Source organism: Arvicola amphibius, chromosome 4, assembly GCF_903992535.2.
Source record: "Arvicola amphibius chromosome 4, mArvAmp1.2, whole genome shotgun sequence".
NCBI lineage: Eukaryota > Metazoa > Chordata > Mammalia > Rodentia > Cricetidae > Arvicola > Arvicola amphibius.
The window spans coordinates 2,067,381-2,092,012 of NC_052050.1; the positions used below are offsets into that span (position 1 = coordinate 2,067,381).

Here is a 24,632-nt window from a genome sequence, read left to right on the forward strand (position 1 = left end):
ATCCTAACAGATGTGTGAATTCTGTCCTAAGCACTGTAAGAATGCTAATTCATTTAGCCATCAAACATAGCCCCTGGAACTGGGTTTCTCCAGAATCCCCTTTAAAAAAGAGGAAACCAGCTGGATGTGTTGGTATGCATGCCTTTAATCCAATACTCAGGAGGCAGAGACGGGCAGGTCTCTGTGAATTCAGTGCCAATACGGTCTACATAGTGAGCTCTAGGATAACCAGGGCTACGTAGAGAAGCCCGCCTCAAGCAACAACACTAAAATGAGGAAACCAAAGCTCAGTGAGGTTATCTCACTGACCCACAGAAACTCTGCCTGGCTCTTGACCCCTGTGTTGTTGACAGCCCAACACCCCCACCCTAGGCCTTAAGTCATCATAGCTTCAGGAATGTGTCTGACTTACTTCTGTGTTCCTATGCATTCCCCTAATCTAGGTCCCTAACTTCTAACTGGTGCTGTGCCCTGTGTTCTTAAGGTCAGGGACAGGGCTTTAGTCAGACCTGGAGCTTCACTCAAAGCAAATGCTCCACAAAGCAAAATCCAAAAGGGTCTCTGAGAAGCTAAGAGGGCTCTGGGCAGTGTCATCCCCTGTACAAGCCACAAGGAGGACCAGGAGCAGCCTATGCAGCTGCTCAACTTTCTCCTGCATGGTCTGAGACTGAGATGCACCCCTAGGCACCAGGACTAATCCCTGCTAAAAGGCTCCAGCAGGAAACAAGCTCCTTAATGGGGGAGGAGAGAAGCCAAAAGGAGAAAGCTAATTTGTGACTGTAACACATAGCGTAGAACAGCCTTTAAAAGTCCAGACTAAAGCAAGTGTAGGACTCTGATGGAAATGAGGGAAATCCCCTCTCATGCCACACACCAGGAGAATACCCACTCTTCTTACTGTCCTACGTAATCGTCTACAGTGATAAGTGAGGACCTACGATATTTCCCACAAGTCTGATTTACATTTTCAGTTCACCAGAAGCACCTGGTATCTACAGCTAATTTATTTTTAAGCCCAAGAAGCCCTCTAAAGAAAGCTCCCCATGGACTCATGGCAGTCAGTAACTAATGCAATCACTCGGACATTGTGGCTGTTCCTTAAGACTGCAAGTTCAGGCCAGGCAGTGGTGGAGGCAGAGGCAGGCGGATCTCACAGAGTTCAAGGCCAGCCTGGTCTAAGAGCTAGTTCCAGGACAGCCAGAGAAACCCTGTCTCAAACCTCACCTCTCCCTGAAAAGGTCAACCATTTTAAAACCTAACTTGAGTCCCTGGCTGACCAGATCTTAAAAACTCTGTAAGCTGAAGCTGTACCATTTTTCTAGGTAGGTGAAAAGCTAAATCCCTGACACCCAGAGTTCTGGGTGCTATGTGAAGCCCAGGTATCTGCAATGGAGTCACAGGGTCCCCTACGGAGGGGTCTCCCTGAAGTGGGGACTCACCCTGAAGGCAGTGCCCTCCTCGATGATGGTTGGCAGCTGAGACAGGCAAATGTCCACGGCAAGGTCCCAGGCCTGCCTGGGGAGAGAACAGAGGGCACCCACGGGGTTAGTGAAGCAGCCTTGCACCAGGCTTTCGCGGGGAAGAACCACAAGGCCAATGGGGACAAACACCTTTCAGCCAAGAAGGGCTGTGTGGGGTCTTCTGGCAGAATCACCCAGGAAGCCTAGAGAAAAGCGGAGGTAACTGGGCACCGTGGCTTACTCTAGCTGTCTAGTGTGACAAGCTCCTATTCAGAAGGAAGAGGGAAGGACAGCAGAACTCTCGCTCCCCTACAGTGCTTCCCGACTCCATTATGACCATCCCTAACATACAAGCTGCTTGCTCTAGACAGCTGGGGTTACTGTGGCAGCTGAGGGGATGGCATGGACAGATAAAGGCACTTTGTTAGAAAAGCCTAGTTAGCAGGGCTGGGGCGGGTGTCCTGGCTGTGGACCTGCTGCCCTAGAAGGCCTTATACCCTGGACTGTGAGGATGGTCAGGCCCCATCATCCTCCTGTCTTCATGGCTGGGACCTGGCCTGGGCACAGAAGGCAAGGGCTATGTTGGTGACCCTAAACTGACTGAAAAAGGCAGGCCTTTGGCAGGTAGGCTTGGCCATCCTTAGCCTCTCGTGGCACTGGGCACTACTCTGACACTGGTCAGCATATCCTTGACAACATGTCTTGTGCTCAGCTGAGAGCTCAGCCTGACACCCTCCAGGTGGATGCCCACCCCCTGCTACAGCCAGCCCTGGGACTCTTCTCTGGGAACTCCGGCTCAGACACTGCAGGCCGATTTATGCAGCTTCATAAACACATCCTCTTACATAATGGGGGGACATGGGGACTCAGTGTCTGGGAGCAGGCTGGCTGCACTTACATAAGGCTTTTTGCCAGGTGCCCCTCCCCCATACTTTCAGAGGACTGGAGAGCAGGACAGGACAGGAGCGCTGTGGACTGGGGCTACAGACAAGAGAGTGCAAAGACAGGTTTTATCTTGGCCTGGGTATGTAACAGTATAATTTTATTGATTTCTTATTACATTTTTAACTCTGATACTTTCAGACTTAGAGGAAAGCCCGACAGCATAGTCTCCCTGTGAGCGTGGAGACAAGAAACCTCACTGGCATGGTCCTGTTCATCCTCCTGAGTTACTTGGTCACTCTGAGAAGTGCTGGCCCTTGGTCACAAAGGAAGGTCTCAGTAGTGTGTACTGTACCACAGCCCTGGTTCCGACTGACTGGGTGTGGGTCCACTCTGCACACAGTTCCAGGAATCCAGGCTCACTCTGGCTGCCCCAATGATAACAATGCTGACCAGAGCTGGCCCACCTGTCGTGTAGGCAGACCTCCCCTCTGCTGGAGTGACCTCCTACAGCTTCACATGGAACTGCAGGAGCTGAGGACCTAACCTGCGCTCTTTCCTTTTTCCTCAGTTACTGCTGCTTTTGTCAGCCCTATGACCAAACATCTAACAAGAAACAGTTCTAGGCAGGAAGGATTTATTTTGACTTGCAGTTTGGGGTTTCCCATCTCTCTGCAACAGCCAGCCATGTGGGCAACGGAGAGGAGCAGTGGCTGGAGGCCTGGGAGGGTGGACAAAGGGAGTCAAGCATGTCATGACTAGGGTAACAGCCACAGATCCTGTGAGTCCTGTGATCACAATGGGGTGCATGTGGACCCAAGGATTTCAGGATGAGACCACAGGATGAGCCTTGCCAGACCAGGGGTCAATTGAGAGGCATTGAGAGTGGTCACAGTGGAACCCCAGCCATCCCTGACTTAATCGTCCCCTGGTGTAGATGGTCACACTTCCTAGCAATAGTACCACTGCCTACATTGTGTGAGCAGCCCAGGGTAGCTGCACAAGCAACTCTGGAAATGGCTTCCCTGTCACAATGCTTTGTCCTGCACGCCATGGAAAATGTTGTCTCTTCTAAGTGTCCTCTGGGACAAGAAGCTCTTCCTGGTCTTCCACTTCTAGCACCTCCGACGGCTGTCTCCTCAGGGCTAGCATGCTTCTCTCTGTTTGTCTTTCCTATATATGTGTGCTCTTCTTTCTCCCTCAATGGCACCCTTAAGTGCCATTCTAAACATTCTAAACAAACTTAGCTTCTTGGTGACTCTACCACTGGACAAGCAGCCATGTCTGAAATACCCAATACTTCCCAGCCAGTTCCTCGAGTCCCAAGCTTTCTCACGGTCTTACGAGGCATTCTCTAACCCCAGACCCTGGCCCCGCTGTGGCTACAGGAGCACCACACTTACAGTCACCCACTCACTCTGCCGGCCTTTCCAAGGTTCCTGCTGTGTCCACCATTAGAAGGGAGCAAAGCCAAACTGCTTGTGGGCACTTCAAATTGCAGGCCTTTAACGTGCATTTTCAGAGAAAAATGAAAGCAACCTTTGCCCAGAGCTGAGTTGGGTTAAAGACAATGGGGGTGAGGATGTACCACAGGGCTGGCTTCAACCCTGTCATAGAGCGGTCACTCAACAGGTCTGGGTCTATATAGTTCTACTTGGGCTTGTTTCTCCAGTAACCAGACTCACGATCCATGGAGTAAAAAATGGTGACACCATCCTCATGGCGTCCCCATGGGACCCTGAGATAAGGAAAGGCCTTGGCTGAGCTGTGGGCCAAGTGAGGACCAGTCAGAGACGCACAGCCCTGGAGGACGGTGCACAGCCACATGTGCTGACTGCTCCCTCTTCACCAGGCTCCTGTGAGAACGGCGATGATCAGCAAGGCAGCTTTTGTCTCTGGAACAGGAATCTCTTCTCCCTGGTAATTTCCTGGGAGACCTGGAGACTCTTGTTATTTTTATTTAGACTAATGAGACTGCATGCTGGTAGGTAAAGGGGCACATTTTCTCTATGTCTTAATAAAGAACCAAGCATGAATGGAGACATTTAAAATTCAGAAGGAAAGGATAGATTTAAGGTGAAAAAGTGACTCCTTTTACATCCCACCCTCCACGCTGGCCCCCTCTGTATACACTGCCCCCCCAACCTCACTCCCAGGCAGCCCTTCCCTGCTGATGAAATTAAGAGGCAATCAGGAGATAATCAAAAGTGGCTCCAACTTTGGGCAATAAATAGCTCCCATATGTTCAATAAACCCCCGACCGCAGGCAAGCGAATGCTCGGCAGCATCGGGGAAGACATCCATTCTTTGTTGAGACAGGAGCAAAGTCAATTATTGCAATTAAATTCTGTAAAAATGCCTTGAATTTAATCCATTGGAAAGTTTCAATTTCAGGAGTTAGAAGAAAGGGTAGAAATTAGGGGGAAGTGGAAATGGGAAGTGGGCAGTGTACGTCTGGCAGCTGGCTGATGTGACACTTTTGGAACTAAGCAGAAAGGTAAGGCACACACATCCATGTGTTTGTGCCTATGCTGACATGCCCGCTGTGCCATCACACTGGAGGCAAATGCATTCCAACCCACACAGTCGACCCTGTGGCCCCACCTAACTCCTACCTCTGGAGGAACTGAACCCACTACCCATTTTCACCAGAAAATGGGCTCCACGCTTTGTTTTCTTGCATGAAAGGCTCGGTGGAAACTGATGAACTAAGACAGTCAGCAAAGGGAGCCGCGCTTGGGTAAAGGCAGCACAGAGTACCTGTGAGGGACACAAAATCTGTGACATCAAAGAGAAGAAGCCCGACTGAGAACACACAGGACCCCTGGCAGACGGAGCAGAGGTGCCTCAGTCCTGTGCCAGCTCCCTGGGCTGAGAGGCAGTGGAGAGAAGCACTTTCAGAAGCACAGAGCATGGTGGGTGACCTAGGTACTCTCCCTGGGCCAGACCAGATGACTTCAGCACTTTCTATTAGCTGTAAAATTATATAACAGTCTCGTCCTTAGCAGAACAACTGTCCTCTGATGAGCACAAGCACCAGCTGATTAGAGCTGGCTGCATTTTCTCAGCTAACAGTCAGCCAAATCTGCAGTCTTAATTTGGGATTCTCAGCTACGGACAAGTGGAAAAGCAGTCTATAAAGCACTGTGACAACAGCTGCACACTGGTTCTCCATGTGTCACCCGGGCACACCAGCTCTGTGTCGTCTGGGCACGCCAGCTCTCCCCTCTGTGTGTCACTAGGGCACGCCAGCTCTCCCCTCTGTGTGTCACTAGGGCACGCCAGCTCTGTGTCGTCTGGGCACGCCAGCTCTCCCCTCTGTGTGTCACTAGGGCACACCAGCTCTCCCCCTGTGTGTCACTAGGGCACACCAGCTCTGTGTCGTCTGGGCACACCAGCTCTGTGTCGTCTGGGCACACCAGCTCTCCCCCTGTGTGTCACTAGGGCACACCAACTCTGTGTCGTCTGGGCACGCCAGCTCTCCCCTCTGTGTGTCACTAGGGCACGCCAGCTCTGTGTCGTCTGGGCACGCCAGCTCTCCCCTCTGTGTGTCACCAGGGCACGCCAGCTCTGTGTCGTCTGGGCACACCAGCTCTCCCCTCTGTGTGTCACTAGGGCACGCCAGCTCTGTGTCGTTTGGGCACACCAGCTCTCCCCTCTGTGTGTCACTAGGGCACGCCAGCTCTGTGTCGTTTGGGCACGCCAGCTCTCCCCCTGTGTGTCACTAGGGCACGCCAGCTCTGTGTCGTTTGGGCACACCAGCTCTCCCCCCTGTGTGTCACTAGGGCACGCCAGCTCTGTGTGTGTTACCCAGGGAAAAATCAGAGGTTGGGAAGAGTGGGGAGGTGTCTGCACTGGCTTCCCACAGGGAGGCTCTGTAGACTCTGAGGAGAGTAGCAGAACTGAGGTAATTTGGAGCAGGCAGGAGGGGTAACAGGATGAGCCCAGTTGATCTGAATTGGCCTCCCTCCTTCACAGCAAGGAGTGATGAGGGACTTTCTAAGCTGCTGGTTGAGTCACCGCCAGGAAGAGCCTGGGTTTTCAGGAAACTGGCCTAGGATGGCAAGCGCCCAGGCAGTGGGCTGGAGGAAAGCCTTCCGAGCCAGTGTGGGCTCCATCTGCACTGATCAATCAGAGCAGAAAACACAGGTTATTACCACAGAGAAATGCAAGGTTTCAGGACCCCTGAAATTGAGAGTGAAGGAGAACGACTCCCTGATGGCTTTGCATCAAAAATTAAACAGGAAATGGGCTCTGAGTATTTCATCATCTGCTTCCCCCGCCTGAAGCAGAGTGTAAATGCACATTACTTATGCTTTAACCCCAATTTTTGGTAGCTTTGTTCCCTCTCCCTCACTAGAAACAACGCCTCTCCATCACAACTCAAGGATATAATAACCGGATTTTAAATTATTTACTCCAAAGGCTCTTTCCTGCCTACCTTTCCTATGAGTTCCCTGGGGATGCGTGTGTCGCCATCTATTTGTGAAGGAACACAAGCCCTGAGCACTATGGGAAGAGTTTTATCACCTGGGGTGGCAAATGGCAGAGCCCAGAGTCCACCAGCATCCTTCAGTGGTGAGGTGCAGCTCTGCAGTGGCCTGGCCCTCAGAAGTGGCGTGGTGGCCGGGCGGTGGTGGCGCACGCCTTTAATCCCAGCACTTGGGAGGCAGAGGCAGGCGGATCTCTGCGAGTTCGAGGCCAGCCTGGTCTACAAGAGCTAGTTCCAGGACAGGCTCTAAAACTACAGTGAAACCTTGTCTCGAAAAACCAAAAAAAAAAAAAAAAAAAAAAAAAAAAAAGAAGTGGCGTGGTGCTCCACCTCTTTTCCTCACCCCCTTTCAAGGGCAGATTTGGGTTAGGACAGGCCAATGACCATACGTCTACATGCCCAGCCTCCAAGAGGGACAGATATCACAAAGGGGCAGAGGTGGTGACGAGCCTGCCCACAGGCCTTCCTATGCCCTGGAGCTGGGGAGAGGTATGGCGAGGTAACTCTACAGGAGGGTAAGGCTTAGAAACCATTTGGCCTGAGCCATGGCCCAAAACTACAGGGGAGACAAAGGCCAGTGTGTAAAGCTGCTGGATTCTGGGAGCTCGGATGCCCAGCTCCTTCCGGAGGCAGGTGAAGCACCTGGCAGAACATTTCCACTGACCACGATGGTCGCTCAAAGGGGGCTGTGCTGTACATGCCACACCTGCAGGATAAAGGTGCTTATGCCAGGGACCAAAGTCTTCCTCTTCCTGGGCATAAACATGCTGTGGAGAACTCATGGAAACAAAGGCCTGGCTTCTCATTCAGTTTAATCCAAACAAAGCTGTCCCTTGGGGTGGGGGCTTGTGCCTCAAGACCTCAAATGTAAATCTACAGCTTGGGTAGGATGACCCTCTCATATAACACCCAGCCCAACCATGTCATGCTAGTCTAGGCTCTTCCAGAACGTTATCTGGTGCTCAGAACACTGGGCTCATTCCCAATTCGGACTCCAGGGAGCTTACGTGGTGAGCACTGTGCTGGTATGAGCTCCCAGCTTAGCATACAGGGAGATTCTGGAACAGCAGACCCACGAGCAGAGGCCTCAATTTGCAGTGTTTCTTAGTGATAAATGCTGAGAACCCATCCCAGCACACATGGGCCGGGGTAAAGCAGTGCAGAGGCTAGTCTCTGGGAAATACAACTAAGATGCCCAAGGCCCAAGAAGAAGGCAAAAAGGAGATAACAGTCACCGTCCCTCCTCCCCCAGGCCTGAGATACATGAGGTAGATCAGCAAAGCCTCTGACACCCAAAGGAAGGAGAGCCTTTCTGAAACGGTATCTATCTATCTATCTATCTATCTATCTATCTATCTATCTATCTATCTATCTATCTATCTATTTTGGGTACAAAGAACATCTAATATTCAGGGAACAATTTTGTCAAGTAACATGCCAAACTGGAAAAACATCCAAGGTTACCCTGGCCAGCAAGCCACACTGGGCCCAGGAGGCAGCTGGTAAGAGGAGTAAATTTCACTAACTGTTAGAATAGAGAGTTGGGGAGATGGCTTGGAGGTTAAGAGCACTGACTGCTCTTCCAGAGGACCTGGGTTCAATTCCCAGCATCCACATGGTGGCTCACAACTGTCTGTAAATCCTGTTACAGGGGTCCTGACACCTGCACACAGACATACATGCTGGCAAAACACCAATGCATGTTAAAAAAAATGAATAGCACTTAGACATAAGGCCATTCAACTAGTTCCTCTGAAGGTTGGGGTTACTTGGTGACTTGGTCTCTCAAGTGTTTTGGGGGCAAGGAGACATCTGGGAGAGATGGGATGGGGCACTAGAGCCAAGCAGAGACCAATGAGACAGCTCTCTGCTGAGGTCAGGCTCATCCCTCTGGCCCCTGGAGCTGCTGTGCCCCCACAAACCCAGGAGGCTGTTAAGCCCTGCTCCAGTGTATCTTTGCTGCACTGGACCTAGCAGTTAAATGCATCAGCCTGTCCCCAGGTCCAGCAGTTCCTCCCGGAGTCTGGTCAGAGTGGCTTCCCCATGTAGCTCCCAGCACAGTATGGGACTGACTAGTGTTTACTTCCCCACTTAGCTCACGATAGTGCTGTCATTACTGAGCCCTCCCCAGAGAACACGTGTCAGAGGCATGAATTCTCTCCTCCCTGAAGTCACGTCTCATTGGATTCTGTCACAAGAACCCTTCGAATGCATTTATTTGGTACTTCTCATAGAAGATTTCAAATTGAAGAGGACCTTCAGACACTGTCTAGACTGCATGGGCTCAGGAAGAAGGGTCAGAGCCCTGAGGACACCTCGGCACTGTACAGCTACTTCATGTCAGGGATGGTGGCTGTGCTGAGGTTAGGGGCTCCTGAAGCCTGTGCCTGGCATTTCACTCTGGCTTTTGACGGGCAGACTGTGAGCTATATGTATGGATTTGGTTAGTTTGGATCTCAAGTGTTTTTACAAAACTGCATTAGATCTCAACATAAGACAGACGATAACACATGAAAACACTGATTCTGGATTACTTAACCAAAAATTGGATGGTCTGACTGGTTTCTGTGGTAGGGTTAATTTACTTTGGGGGTTGTTTGCTGAGACTGGGTCACGAGACCTGCTCTTGCCATGCCTACAGCCTGCAGCCCTTCTGGTCCTGGGTGTGCACTTCCTCGGCTGGAAAGGTGCATTACACCTATGCTCCAAAGACTACTGAGCCCCAAGCTTCAGCTGGTCACTACCCTCTTCCTCTCTCCTCTCTTAGGTTCCATGGGAGATTTACTGCCACGGGGTCCCAGCTCACACCTGAGTCAGTTAAATAACATTTGTACCCAATATTCACATTTAGGATACACAGGTTCCTGAGTGAACTGGAGAATTAAATGGGGTGCTCAGATGATGAGTCTGCCGGACACCCTGGGCATCAGTGTCCATCAGCATCGCGTGCTCCTTGGAAAGCTTTGTCTCCCCTGCCTCTGAATGGGAAGAACCCTGGGCCAGCATTCCACGGTAGGATGCAGCCCTGAGCCAGGTCCCATTCCTCTTCATAACCCCGACCCCAGATCACTTCTTCAAGAGCCGCTGTCTGCTTTCTGAGATCCTCTTTTCGGGCAGCCATCCCACCTTCCTGCAGAACTGAGCAATGCAGGCCCGGGGGAGGCTGAGGCTTAGGTAGAATCACACTGTCGCTCTCAGCCAGCAGGCACTGTGTGCCTTTGGATAAGTCACAGACTTTTAGACCCTCAGCTTCTAAGATGCACAGTTAAGAAAAGGATGTGCGTGTCAGAATGTGGCGAGGATCAGTGAGACCACGTGTGCTAGATTTCGGGGAACATACACAGGTGCTACGTAGACAATAGCAGCCATTTTCTCCCTTACCCAAATGCCGCCTCTCAAGTTAGTATCCAACATCCCTCCTGACCCTAGACTCGGTTTCCACCTGTTCACTGACTTCCCCTAAGATGCCGGCAGCTACAATATACTCAGTCACCAAGTCCTGCCCGGTACATCTCTGAGTTCCCAATAGTTGCTGCCCTGTCTCCTTGCCTAGCCGCAGACCCCGAATAGGGCAGGCATGCTTTCTTTGGGGCACTCCCTCCTGATTCCCCAGCTCCCTCTGATGCAGTGATGTCCTATGGCCCCAGAAGTTCAGATGAGTTCTCCTAAGTTCACCTTCTGGGAAGCCAACTAAACACCCTGGATACTGCCTAACAAGTGCAAGATCCCGGGTTCAACCCCTAACAACTCAAAAGGTGACAGGCAAAAAAATGTGTACGAGCAGAAGTCACTTGATGCTGCTCCTCCTGAGTGGAGTGGCCCTAATTTACAGACACTGAACAGACCTTTGCGGCAGGCTCCTGCCTACCACAGTTTTGATCATTGCAGTTCCTACCTTAAGCAACAGAAAACAGAAGCTGACATCTCAGCAAATTCAGCAGAAGAGCAGGAGCAGAAGGGAAGGGGAGTAGGAGCACTGTCCTGACTACCCGATGTGGGAGTCCCCTCTGTATGGTGTGATTACCATTAATGAGTAAAGAAACTGCCTTGGCCTGTTGATAGGGCAGAACTTAGGTAGGCAGGGAGGACTGGACTGAATGCTGGGAGAAAGAGGGTGGAGTCAGAGAGACACCATGGAGCCACCAAAGATAGACGCGCTGAAACTTTGCTGGTAGGCCACGCCCTCGCAGTGATGCACAGATTAATGGAGATGGGTTAAATTAAGATGTAAGAGTTAGCCAGTGAGAAGCTAGAGCTAATGGGCCAAGGAGTGATTGATTTAATATAGTTTTTGTGTGGTTATTTTGGTTCTGGGCGGCCAGGATGAACAAGCGGCTGACTCCCTCAAACACCACCTTAGCATGGGGTCTGGAAGCATCTACAGGACAGGACACGGAGGCCCAATAGATCTGAAGGGTCAGCCACACATGGGCTGAGAAAGAATGAGAAAGGAGCACCCCAGCCCACCTCCTACAATGGATGCCCAGCCTGGAGCAGCTCATTAAGTCAGCAGACCTTGCCCCACAACTTTTCTTCTGGATGGGTCACCCTGTTGCTGTCATTTTGTTGGGTGGAGGGCTAGGTTCTTCCCACAAATGCCATGGAGACCAGGGGCACCACAGACCCTGATCCTTACTGTGTCCGTATTTGCTCACTTGCTTTGGAACTGATTGCTTTACAGTCCTCCAGGGTGCACCAGCCCACTGCATGGAGCGCAGTGGGTCTGCAGCTACTCTTACAGTGAAACCCCTGTATGGCTGGGCGTTTCATTGGCTGTGCAGTTCCACGTGCAGAACTCTGTCTAATGGACACGAATTAACAGCCAACTTGAGATTTTAATGAGCCCTTTCCACATCGTTTGAAAGTATCACGTGAGGTCAGGTACAGGTACCGAACCTGGGGAATTGCTAGTTATGCTTTCAACATGCAGAGAAATGCACAATTATTTCTTATGTTTGTTTCTAAGTTTTATTTGATGACAAATAATGCCTTAACTATAATGATTCAATTTCAAAAACAAAGCACTTACTGTTTCAAAGGAATAGGAAATCTCTAAAGAGGCCTCTAATTTCAAAGGAATCTCCAACAGTTTTTAAGAGGTGAGTGTCACCGCTATCCTGTCTGAAGCCTGCTGTGACTCTCTTCAGCCTTTTTCTGTGTATGACAGAGACGGTGGCATGGAAAACAGTTGTACTGTGGACACATGCAGTGTCATTTAATGTGTTATTTAACATCATTTTATATAACAATATGAGAGAGATGACTCTTTTCCCAAGGTACTAAGGTGGGCCATCCTCCACTGTACCGGGGTGGGCTATCCTCCACTATACTGTGGTGGGCTATCCTCCACTGTACTGGGGTGGGCTATCTTCTACTTGCAGTTTTGTCAGGAAGGCTTGGACAGAGACACCGCCAGACTTTCAGAGTCCTCCGTCAATCACAGTCTGTATCTTCTTAGACCCGTGGAACTCGGCTGCTTGGGTGAATCACAGCTAGTTCAGGGCAAAGTGGACTGGACAGAGAAAGGTACTGGTGGGGAAGACAGGGAAGAGAGGGTGGGGCACAGGAGCTGCAGGAAGTTACAAAGAGAAGTGGAAGATGGCAGTGAGGCACAGAGTAGGAGCAAGCTGGCTGCGCAGGGGCAGAGTCAGGGACCATACCCAGCAACGTTACAGTCAAGGGTGAGGTCCCAAGTCAGTGGTTCTGGTGCTGGGCATTAAGTGAAGGAAACACCGAGATGATTGACCAGTTTCCAGAATGGGCATTGTCAACTCCTGGGCACCCCAACATCCAGCTGGAAGGAAGAATGTCGGGCTTCTATCTGGCAAGAGGTTGGAGCTAGCTGAAAAGGGAATAAGGAACTGGCATGTGGGTTCTGGGGTTGACACACTGTCTCTTCTGGTGGCCTCAGGAGGTAGCCATGCTATGCTATGTGCTACTCCCTGTCCTACAAGACCCTGCTGCTTCCCTCCCACAGCCTCCAGTAGTGAGTCTTCAACCAGTAGCAAATGTTTCTCTCTTGCAAGACACTCCTTATAGTTCAGAGACTTGAACAGGAGTCCCAAAGCCCCTTCCTACTACCACGACCTGACCCACCCCTGGGTATGGCAGGAGCTGTGTCATTTGACCAGAAAAACAGGGTCAGCTGTCAATGATGGGGCTACATGCTCGTCTGGATGGAGCCTCCACTTCTTTGCTGGCAGAATTGTACAAAAGCCATGTGGGGCCTCCTAAGAGGATGCTGGGTTCTATAGTTCACAGTGGGCTTGAGTCTGAAGGATAGAAAGATATGCGAAGCTTTTAGTAAGCAAGCGTGGCAGCCCCACCGTGCAGCTATAGGCCATGAAGACTTACTCAGCTCTTTTCTGACCCAGTACTTCTGTGCAGAGACGCTTGGAGGCAGCCTCTCGCTAACAGCATACCCACTGGCAGAGGCCTACGAGCCTATCTGGGTTTCGAGACAGAACACTTCCTTTCTCTGCACATCTCTGTTTCAAGACAGTCGTTCCTTTACTCTTTGAACTGCCCACCTGTGGTATCTATCTATCTATCTATCTATCTATCTATCTATCTATCTATCTATCTGTTTTTGGTTTTTTGAGACAGGGTTCCTCATAGCTTTGGAGTCTGTCCTGGAACTCACTCTGTAGACCAGGTTAGCCTCAAACTCACAAAGATCCACCTGCCTCTGCCTCCTGAGTGCTGGGATTAAAGGCGTACGCCACCACCGCTCGGCCCCAAACTACCCACTTGTAAAGGACATCCGGTTTGCTATGAATTTTCCATTCTTTACTCTTCACAGTGAGGTCTCATGATTGATTACATTGCTTCTCCACAGCCCTATCAATGGCCTATGCTGACTGTGTGGGTCTGGATTGGGAAAGGATCCACTACAGATGATGAGACACTGGCCCTAAAGGGACGCCCTCCCCATCTATGAGAAGGCAGCCCCAGGCTTCCTGGCGGGCGGGGCCACATTATCGCTCTACCACAGAACCCGCGTCTCTCCTCACCAGCTCCATCTTGACACAGTGAGAACGCAATCCAGCTGGGGCTGGTGAAAGGAGGTACCAGACCCCTCCTCCTAGCGTGGCACGAACCACAGATTCTTTCCAGTGAATGGAATAAGGTATGTGAAGCTGGCACGCTAACCCTGTAGGCAGACATCGAACTACATCTTCTCATCTCAGGGAACTTGCTAAGGTGGGCATTCTTACACCAGAGGTGCCTAGCATGCAGAGGCTGCAGTCCCAGAGGAGAAAGGCTTCCATGCCCAGCTGCATGCAGACGACTGTGGTCCCCAGGGCCCCTTCTCAAATGACCCTCGCCTCTCATCTGACCTGTGACGTTCCCTCCCCAGGGTGGTCAGCGTTGAGAAAACTGCTGTGGGAGGCCATCATCCTGCCCTACCTGCTCTTTTCCCTTTGGCTTCTCTGGTACCCACGCAGTGTGAATGCGGAGGGATGAGGCTGGTGTCAGGGATCTTCCACATTAGTCTCTGAACAAGGTCTCTCACTCAAACCCAGGGTCTCTAACAGGGATCGCTTGGCACCTCCACCTTTAGAGACTGGAATGGCAGGGCAGTCGCCATACCCGCTTGGCACTTTTGTGGGTCTCAGCTCTAGACTTGTCGGCAAGCACTTCATCATCGAGCCATATCCCCAGCCATCTTCTTTTGGTTTCTTTTTGTTTGTTTGTTTTTTCGAGACAGGGTTTCTCAGTCTTGGCTGCCCCGGAACTCACTCTATAGACCAGGCTGGCTCAAACTCACAGAGATTCACCTGTTTCTGCCTCCTGAGTGCTGAGATTAAAGGCATGTGCCACAAACCTGGCTTTGGATTCTTATAATAACATTTTTACAAAAATTCTGGCTCAGAGGAAACAAGATGTAAGGAAGTCAGCTATTCTGAGGATGTGTTCTCTCCCAAACACTCACTGTATCTGTCCCCCAAAGGGCCATTTACACATTTCATAGGCTTCTCAGAGAGTGCTCTACCCTCCTTTCTGCAATGCACAGAATAATGGGAAATGAACCAGGTGGGTGTGCCCTCTGAGCTCTGACAGCCAGCTACTTCTCGGCAGTCCACTTTCACACTTGGTTTCAATGTTACACTATCTACACTTTGGAAGGATGCAGACCATCCTTCCAAAGTGACTATTGTTTACAGTCCATGAGGGCTGGACACCACTCACTTTGGTTTTGCCCCAGTAAATACTTAGTTTCTGGTTCTGGGTGGGTAAGTTTACAAACAACTTGCTTCTCTGGGTTCCTGGCGATGGTAAAAGCCGATGTGTGTCTACTAAAAAATCCGACTTTGCAACACCATACAAAGGTCTTTGGGGTGAAGACTCATTTTTGTCCTTCATTTTGAATCCACGAGCTCCACTTGTGTGGAAGAGTGCTACCAGTTGGCTATGGAGTGTCCCCCAAGGCTCCCAGGCACTCCTGGGAGGTGTTGCCTAGAGGGAAGATGTCAGAGCACTGGGCATGCCCAGGAAGGGGACACTGGGATCCATCTCTCCCTTTCCCGTCCTCTCTGTGCTTCCCAGCAGGCTGCCAGTGAACAATTTGCTCCATCATGTGCTGCCTCAAAACACGCCCAGAGGCAAGGCAGCCAAGAGACCATGGACAGAAAGCTCTGAAGCCATAACCGGCAGTATAACTTTTTTCCCTATAAACCCATTAAGTTGGCTATTCTGCTAAATAATGGCAGTTAAACCAGGTGCTATGGCCTGCATCTTTAATCCCAGCACATGGGAGGTAGAAACAGCAGATGTTTGTGAGTGAGGCCAGCCTGGACTATATGATGAGACCCTGTTTCAACAAAATAAAAGTAAAATAAATCTTAGGAGCTAGAGAGATGGCTCAGCAGTTAGAGTATTGGCTACTCTTCCAGAGGTCCTGAGTTCAATTCCCAGTACTCACATGGCAACTCATCTGTAACTGCAGTCTTGAGGGATCTGATACCCTCTTCTGGTGTGCAGACATACATATAGACAAAACACCCATATACGTAAGATACATAAATAAATCTTTTTAAAAAGCAATGAAGAGTTGACAATACAGAAAGCCACATCAAATGTCTTCAGATATGCTCAAATTATTATTATTTTAAATTTTATTTTAATTTCATGTGTATGAGTGTTTTGTCTGCATGTATGTATGTGTACCGTGTGTGTGCAGGGCCTGAAGAGGCCAGAGAAGGGTGCTGGCTCCCTTGGAACTGGAGGTACAGGTGGCTGTGAACCCTCTCTCCAGCTCCATGCTGTATTAATTTTTACTGTTATGACTACTAGCATGGGCTGTGGCCACAGCAACAAAATGGTGAGCAGTGATTAAAGACCACAGTGTATGTGTGTGTCACACATGGCTTCACATTTTTGAGAAATCTTGTATTCACGTAATAAATTTGGGGCAATTTCTTTCTCAATGTAAGATCCAAATAGGCCAGAGGACCCTTACTGTGGTTCACAGTTTAAGAAGGGAGGTGGGAGTTTGAGGCCAGCATGGTCTACAGAGCAAGTTCCAGGACAGCGGAGCCAAGGCACAGGGCATCAGCAGTGTGAGGACAGGAAGTGGGGGCTGGGCAGGAAGAAGACTCAAGGCCCGCCCCAGTCACTGTTTCTTCTAAGAAGGCTCCACCTCCTGCAGTTTACAGCCTTTCACAACAGCTCCCCCCGCTGGCGAGTGTGGGTCCACAGCCCACCCTGTCCACCTATAGTTTCCTTCCTTCCTTCCCCAAGGCTGGGGCCACCCTTCACCAGACCAGGACACTGAGGTTCCAGGAGGCCCAGCCTACTACAGCAACAGGCACATGAGGAGGGTCCCAAGCACAAGACAACTGCTGGACGGACTTACCACATGGCATGCATGTATGTCGGTGGGAGTCGTGGGCTGCTCACTGGAGTGCAGTTATACGACCTCATTATTCTTTCTGCCAACAAAAAATTTCTAAACAAACTTGCAACCAGCAGGTCCTGTCGGAAGAGCTTTTGGAAGAGATCTGAAGGCAGATAAAAAATAACAAGGAATCTTCAGTGAGTTGTGCCCAGCACTGGAAGCCAAGCACACAAGCTTTCTTCCATCAAAAATTATTACAGACAAGTTGAGACTGACACACACGTATCACTGGCAATACACACACACACACACACACATATGCACATATCAGTCTACATATGAACAAAAACACAAATCCCAACCAACCTATAAACAAAATACACATGTTTTATAGCAAGAATTCTGGTTTCAATGTCAACACTTATTAAGGAAGCGGAGCCCTGAGCCTGCTGGGAAAACATTACTGAGGGACGAGCAGGGCTGACATGGAACTTGCTACCTGCCATGGTCCTAAGCACTTGACCCTTGGTCCCTGCACGACATCACCACACCCAACCCTCCTGAGGCTCTTTTGCTCTCCTTCCTGTTTTTCAGTGCCTGTGAGCTTCTTCATTGGAGGGGACCAGTGATACTGTTTGACGGTGGTGTCTCTCACCCCGAGGGAGCACATTCCAGGCGATGGTGTCTGTGATGGCTGTGAAGATCCAGTTCAGCTCACCCAGAGGGGTTCTCCGGTCATTCAGCCGGCCAGGAATCCTAGACAAGATGGCATCTGCATTAGTGCTGCCATGGCTACTGAAACAGGCAAGGGAGTCAGACGTGGGAACAGATCTTGATGGAGAGGGAGAGGCAGGGAGGTACTTCTGGAGTCCCTGACATTCCCAGAGTTCCCGCACATCTCCTTCAAGGAGACAAGACAGTCACTATGTAGGCTCACCCTAAGTAGCTCCTATGCTTTGCCCTCCAGGAAGACACACACCAACAGTTTTCTTGTTGCCCATACCTGGACCAAGCACAGCTGGCAGCACACAGCTGTACTGCTCCACACATGCAGCACAAGCCCAGCTAGGCTCAAAGACACACATCTCGCGGTCAAGGGATCCACTGCTGTGGAAGGGCTGAGGAACAAAGTCCTACCCTGTACAGCTTACTTACCGTGTAGCCTTTCAGTTGGTCCTGAAGACCTAGACCTGCTACCACGAAGAGCGCCACTCCGTGGGAGGGACAGATGAGGAGCAAATGTCAAATGCATGCACGGAGAGCCTGGCCGTGCACACGCTGTAGACGCTCCAGGCAGAGCATGGAGGGCAGGCGTGTGCACTATGGAAAGGAGGTGGGGGAAAGCTGCACTGAGTGCCAATCCAGGAGCAGACTGCATCCTGACAAGGCGGAGGGCCCATGCCTAGGACACGGATGAGTCCACTGCAGGCCAGAGCAGCTCAAAGCCCTAAGGTGTGGGCGGGCACGCCCTACATCTGCTCTGCAGCAGGCTTAACTTTACCCAGCAGGTAGCAAGTTTAATTATATCTGACTAGAAGCTCTTTCTTCCTCCCAGAAGGAAAATGTTCACAGTGATTTGGTTTAGAGACTAGAGTGTGATTTGCTATTTATAAGGTGGAACAGATTAATAATTCCCATTATAGTCACCCATTTGATGGTACTGTCAGTAAGAACAGCTCAAAGACTCAGGAACAGAGGGGAGCAGGGCCAGGCTAGCTACACAACACAACTAGGCCGAGTGAGTGCTTTCCTCCACTAATAGCGTTTGTACAAATACTCCTTGTCTTCAAGGCGGCTTAGTGACAGTCAGCCAGTGTGGTCCTCTAAGGCAGCGGCGCTACAGCAGGGGCATGTCTACCCTGACGCTCACGTCGTGGAGCCCAGCGCTGGCCATGTGCGGGGACCACAGAGAACCAAGAGCCAGAGGTGAATGCAGCACAGGGTGTTGGAGACTGGCTGGCCTTTACCCTGAGTGTGAGAATCTCCTTACCTGCTCTCTTGCCAGAAGAGCACCCCATGGAGGTACCTGTGTCGGGGAACCATGGGAAAGCAGATGCCCACTCTCCCTGGAGTCTCTCCCCACAGAGCTATGTGAGTGTGGGGTACAACCTCAAAGAGAAGACATTTCTCATGACTGAAAACAGTACACAGCAAAGCTCTGTAACCAAGCTCTCACGGTTGTTAGTGGGATGCAGAGTGACGAGCACAATGATCACCATCTTCGGCAGTGTGTCCCGACTGCCCCACTACTAACGCCAAGTTCAACTATGGGCTTCCTACAAAATTTTCAATAGCTTACTAGGACCCATTGGAAGCTGTCTCCTCTAGGTGATCATTTACTAGAGAGGAAAGAGGCCACATCAGCAAAGGCGAACCCACAGGACAGTGCTCAGGAAATGACAAAAAGAGCTCTGCTCTCTTTCATTTGCCAACACACAGAGAACACTGCTGACCAAGACGGTCACCTCAGCCTAGGGATGGAGGCTTTACTAGAGTTCCAGCAGAGAAATGGCTAGCTACCGAGCCCAGCTTTGGTGTGACTGACACCTCAAGCTGATCTTCCTGGTATGGTGAGCCCTACCCTACAACAAACAGTCAGCATAGCTTAGCCACTGCACTAAAAAAGCAGAGTACCTGGAAGAAACTGGGAGGAAAGGTCAGATGTCCTCTTTGGGCAAATGTGAATACCCTGACCCCAGGTTAGCCTGCTCAGCACCAAAGCATTCTCTTCCAGTGAACTCTTAGGCTTACAGTCCTAGGTATAAGCAGGCGGGGCCAGGAGAGCCTCCTTTAGATGAGCCAACACCAGAAGTAAGTAGCCACCAAGCATCCACAGTGTGCAGTCTCCCAGCAAGGGATCTACTGTACCACTCCCCGCCCCTCTTTAGGCATCAAGCACACACTTAAAAGAACTCCCCTCCCCCGGGTCACACCATTCAGGGAAGGGTCAGAGAAACTACGGCAACATTTGGGGAAACAGAGCAATCACACTGGGAACATATACAATCTTGTCTTCTATCTCAGTGCAAAGCTTCCCAGACAGCAGTCAACACCCCCTTTCCCTTGAGACAGGATCTCACTATGTAGCCCTGGCTGTCCTGGAACTCACTCTGTAGACCAGGCTGTCCTTGAACTCATAGGGCCCCATCTGCCTCTGCATCCCGAGTGCTGGGATTAATGGCGTGTGCCACTGTACTTGGCCACCAGTTAATGCTAATCCAGAAACGTATTAAGGAGATGTACTTAGTACAGGACGTACTAAGGCAGAGTGTGGTCTTATTAAACCTGTGACACGTTAGAAACGGGCTAAGTGACCAAAACAAAGTGAATTATAGAACAACCATAGAGAATTGGTTACTAGATGCTTCCTAGTGATTTTTTGGACATCTCAACATGTGCTTTATAATAAAGGAACAAGTCAAGGGCACAGCCAAGATCACACAAAACACATGCACGGAGAGCAGCAGGAAGACCTCCATGTGCCGGGCAGGGGTGTGCACTTCCTGTTATCCACATGGAGAATGGAGACTCCACCCCACTTGAACTGCAGGGAACACTGCAGACTCGCTCCCATTTCTTTGCTTGTTTATCCTCAGCCTTGGGTGGCCCTAGGAAGGTGAGCTCTAAGGAGACAACATGGGGGCCTGGGCCCTAGTGCAGTCGGCAGTACTCTTGGGAGATGTACAGGGTCTACAAGAACCTAAGGGGCCTACCACAGTCTGTTGCCAAGCCTGGGTGTTACTGATAAGCCCATACGCTTTGAGTCAAATGAGGCTACACAGATCAGGCTGTTTTCCTGGGTACAGTTTCTGGGGATGTGAACAGAAGCTGTGCTCTCAGCAGTGAGAAGCTGCCAGCTGTCACTACCCTAGCCTTGGTCACTGAATAGCCACTGAGAACAGAGTCTATGTTTCGGTCTGGGTTATTTGTATTTAAAAACAAAACAAAACAAAACTCTAATGTGTGACAGTCAGCACTAAAATCCCATAGCATGCTGAAAATGAAAAGCCCCTGTCTTCCCTGAGATCATGATAAAAATATAGGCAGTTGCCCAATTGTTGCAGATAGATCTAAAAATCATCACACTGATTGGTCGACTGATTGATGGACCGACTGTCCAGTGAGTAAGCACTGGTGTGGCTTCTAGCTCATTTGCAGACAGGTCCTTCTGGGATGACAATGGCAGAGTGAGCCAACACCCGTTCTCCTTGTCATCTAGAGTGGACAGGGAAGCTGGGAAGCCATCTGGACCGTCATGGGCTGCAGCAGGACCCAGAGGGAACCGAGTAGCTGTAACATCCCACCAGACTCCGCCCCACTTCGGAAGCCTTTCTAGGTCCTAGAAAGCCCACTGACTAGCACAGGGGCTCTTTCAAAATTTAACTCCTTGGTGCTAATCAAGGACAAACTTTATGTGGAAAGTGATCACAGGATTGAAAGATGAGAAGCCAACTCTAGTCCCAGCTGTGCTGTGGCTGGGCAACTTCTGCATCCTGTGTCTCGGCTCTGAGTCACGAAAACTAACCTTATGTGCGACACGGGACTAAAATAAAACGGGTCACACTTGCACAGCAGACACAACGGCAGCCAGATACCTCCTTGGCAGGGGCATGCCGCCTCCTCAGCTCTCCCTCCCGCTGTTGCTGCGCTGCCGGCACAAGGTTTATTCCCATCTTCCTGAATACATTACACTCCCCTGCAGCTGTCTGTTTCCGGCCAGGACTCATCTCCTTTGACTTCAACACCCAGGCTACCCCTGTTCGGCACCTGCTGCCACAAAGTGACCACGTTTGAGTGTCTCCACTGCCTCGGATGTGATGACCTCAGAGCAGGGCGGGTTCTGGGAGGGCGGTCTGTGACTTTTCTCTTGGGCCACTCTCTCTTCACCCCACACCCCCATCTCTGCAGTCACTCATGAGGTGACTCTGTCCACCACTCTGCTCCCAGGTGACAGACAGACCCTGTTACATCACTGGTCATCCTAACCTGATGGAGGAGACATTTCTAAGTACGTGTTGTGTCTGAATGTCCGGATGATTTCCACCTCCTTTGGCCTCATTCCTACGAGTGCTCTGCCAACTTGTGTCTCACTAGCACCTGCCCTTCCTGTCTGTTTCTCACTTGGGGCTGCACAGAGTCATGTACTGTGGGAAGAGCACACTCACAGATTGGGCCTCGGTCATGAGAGGTCTTTACAAACTGATGAGCCATGTTGAGGGATATACAGGGCAAGCAGCCAGCCTCAACTATGGCGTCAGACAAACATGGGCTTGAATCTGGCCAGTAACTGCCCTGTGGTTTTGGGCCAACTGTCTGAGCTCACTGAGGTCTGGTTTATTTCAATACTAAGTTTCACAACTAGCTAGACCCAACCACTGACTTGGGACTACTGCCACGTGTGCCGCTGTACATGGATCACCTCCCAGGAAGGTGCTCTTCTCATTCTAAGCTGTCCTGAGGGTGTTCTTGACTTTGAGAAAGAATGGTGAACAACTGAACATAGCCTGGCTCACCATCTGCCTCACAAGGTCTGAGGACTAGGAACAAGTAGACCTGGGATACAGGAGGTAGGGCTTATAGCAAGCTGATGATGCCCACGTCTTTCTGGCCTTGGAAAAAAAATCAGCCAAGACCTCATGACCCTACAGCTTCCTTTGTGCTCCACAGTGCTCCTCTTCCTTCAAATCTGGGAAAACCACAGGGCAGCCAGCAGCAAAGCAAGTTCCCCTTGCTGCTCCTGACCTTGGAAGCAACAGATCTCTGATAGCCCTTACCACTGGCCCTCCTGCACCTGGAAAGTCAGGTACCAACACCCTTTCCTGATCTGCTCTGTGGGATTCTGACTCAGTTTGGGAATGCTGCCCTAACCTCATAAACCTCAGAACACCCTTGCCATTCAGGGCTATCAGCCTGCTCAGATCAGTGAGCAACTACAGTGACTCTCCTGCCTCACACGCGGTGGGCTGTTCTTCATTCTTTACATCTTTCTTCACAGCCTGAGCTCAAGAGGAGCTTAGAGCAGCACTGCTAACTTCTCCTCAGCAAAGACCCTCTCTATGAGCCCCACTCACGCATGTGTTCCCCAGCCTTAGCCCAAGTGTGGCACAGAGTTCCTGTGACAGTCTGCTTCCGCCTGATGGGAAGGAAGGCTGTCCCCATCAGCCCTTCTAATTCACATCGTGTCGGCAGAGGGCTCCCTGTGTCAGCTAGAATGCTGCCAAGTCCTCTGATGTCTTTCCCATAGGGGCCTTGAGTGCCTCTACTTAAAATCTCAATGACATCAGGAACCTGCGGCTGGAGAAGAGTGGGCCTCCCTGTTTTGGTTGGGCACACTCCACAGGAACGGCCAGGCCTCTGAGGGGCAGGCTAAAGACTTCTGTCCAATGCACTCAAAGAGAAAATCCCTTCGTGGCCTCAAAACTGTCAATATCTGACCAAGTTGATGGCTGACCTTGTAAATCTGTTGCCAAACTGGTCCATGCTTCCTCAGACTGGCTCAGTGCCAAATGGCATAGTGCTGGGAACAGCAGCATTGGCTTCTGTTTGTTTATGCTGCCCACGACCCTTCTTGGTCAGTGGGGTCAAGTCCTACGTAGTGTAGAAGCAGCTCCATCTATGCTGTGGAGCTCAAGATGCCCTGGACATGGCAACTTAGTAGAGCTCCTGCATAACCAGATCCACTTCTGAACAGTTCCTGCTCTCCCTGACACACACCCACCTCTGAACAGTCCCTGCATTCCACACACACACCTCTGAATAGTCCCTGCACTCCTCACGTACACACACACACACACACACACACACACACACCTCTAAACAGTCCCTGCACTCCTGACACACACAGAAACACACCTCTGAACAGTCCCCGCACTACACACACACACACACACACACACACACACACCTCTGAACAGTCCCCGCACTACACACACACACACACACACCTCTGAACAGTCCCCGCACCACACACACACACACACACACACACACCTCTGAACAGTCCCCGCACTACACACACACACACACACACACACACACACACACCTCTGAACAGTCCCCGCACTACACACACACACGCACTACACACACACACACACACCTCTGAACAGTCCCCACACTACACACACACACACACACACGCACTACACACACACACACACACACACCCCTCTGAACAGTCCCCGCACTACACACACACACACACACACATCTCTGAACAGTCCCCGCACTACACACACACACACACACACGCACTACACACACACAGTTCTTTTTATCGCCCACCACTGCTTCTCTAGGCTCATTTCCTGTGTAACTAGATAACACATTCCTATGGGCAATGACTTTCTTTCCTCGATATGTATCAGTCTCCTTAGAGTTTTCTGGCAAAGTGCTAAGCACACTGCATAATCTCAGCAGCCCACAAACCTGAGTCACGGACTCAAAAACAGCAGCAGCTCCCACTCATTCCTAAGGCCCCATCGCCCAGTGGGTAGAACTGTAACTGTGGCAGCTGCAGATGGGGACAGGGAAGGAGTCAGGCTCAGTGCTATTCTTCAGCTATGTCCTCAGGGTCTGTCTCAGCTCTTGGAGTGAGCCTCACTCTTCTCTGGGCACCCCAGAAATGCTTTCGTGCTGAGAAAGGTGGAAGAACAGAAACCTGGACCATCCCAAGAGGGAGCTCTGCAGAGGCTGGGCCACTGAAACTGAAGACCCTAGTTTCCTTCTTGTCTCACGTGACCACCCGTGATGCCCACCTTTAACTGTTGACTTGCCCCACACCTGAGCCTCACCTGAGCTGTGGTGAGGAACTGTCTACATCAGGTAGGCCTGGGACAAGTCTGTGGGAGACTGCCTTATCCAAAAAGCAGATGGTGCCACTCCCTGAATTTGGGTCCCAGTTTGTATAAAGGAGAAGGGGCATGTGTGCTCTCTGCTCCTGACCAGATGTGACCAG

The 24,632-nt window shown here is 50.8% G+C and overlaps 1 protein-coding gene across 1 annotated transcript in view; it reads right to left on the reverse strand.

Annotated features, from left to right (window-relative positions):
- The window catches only part of Rptor (regulatory associated protein of MTOR complex 1), a 294,241-nt gene that overhangs the window by 77,806 nt on the left and 191,803 nt on the right, over positions 1-24,632 (reverse strand). Inside the window, 3 exon segments of the mRNA XM_038328288.2 lie at positions 1,440-1,515; positions 16,694-16,838; positions 17,331-17,431. Coding sequence (XP_038184216.1) covers positions 1,440-1,515; positions 16,694-16,838; positions 17,331-17,431 — 322 coding nt within the window.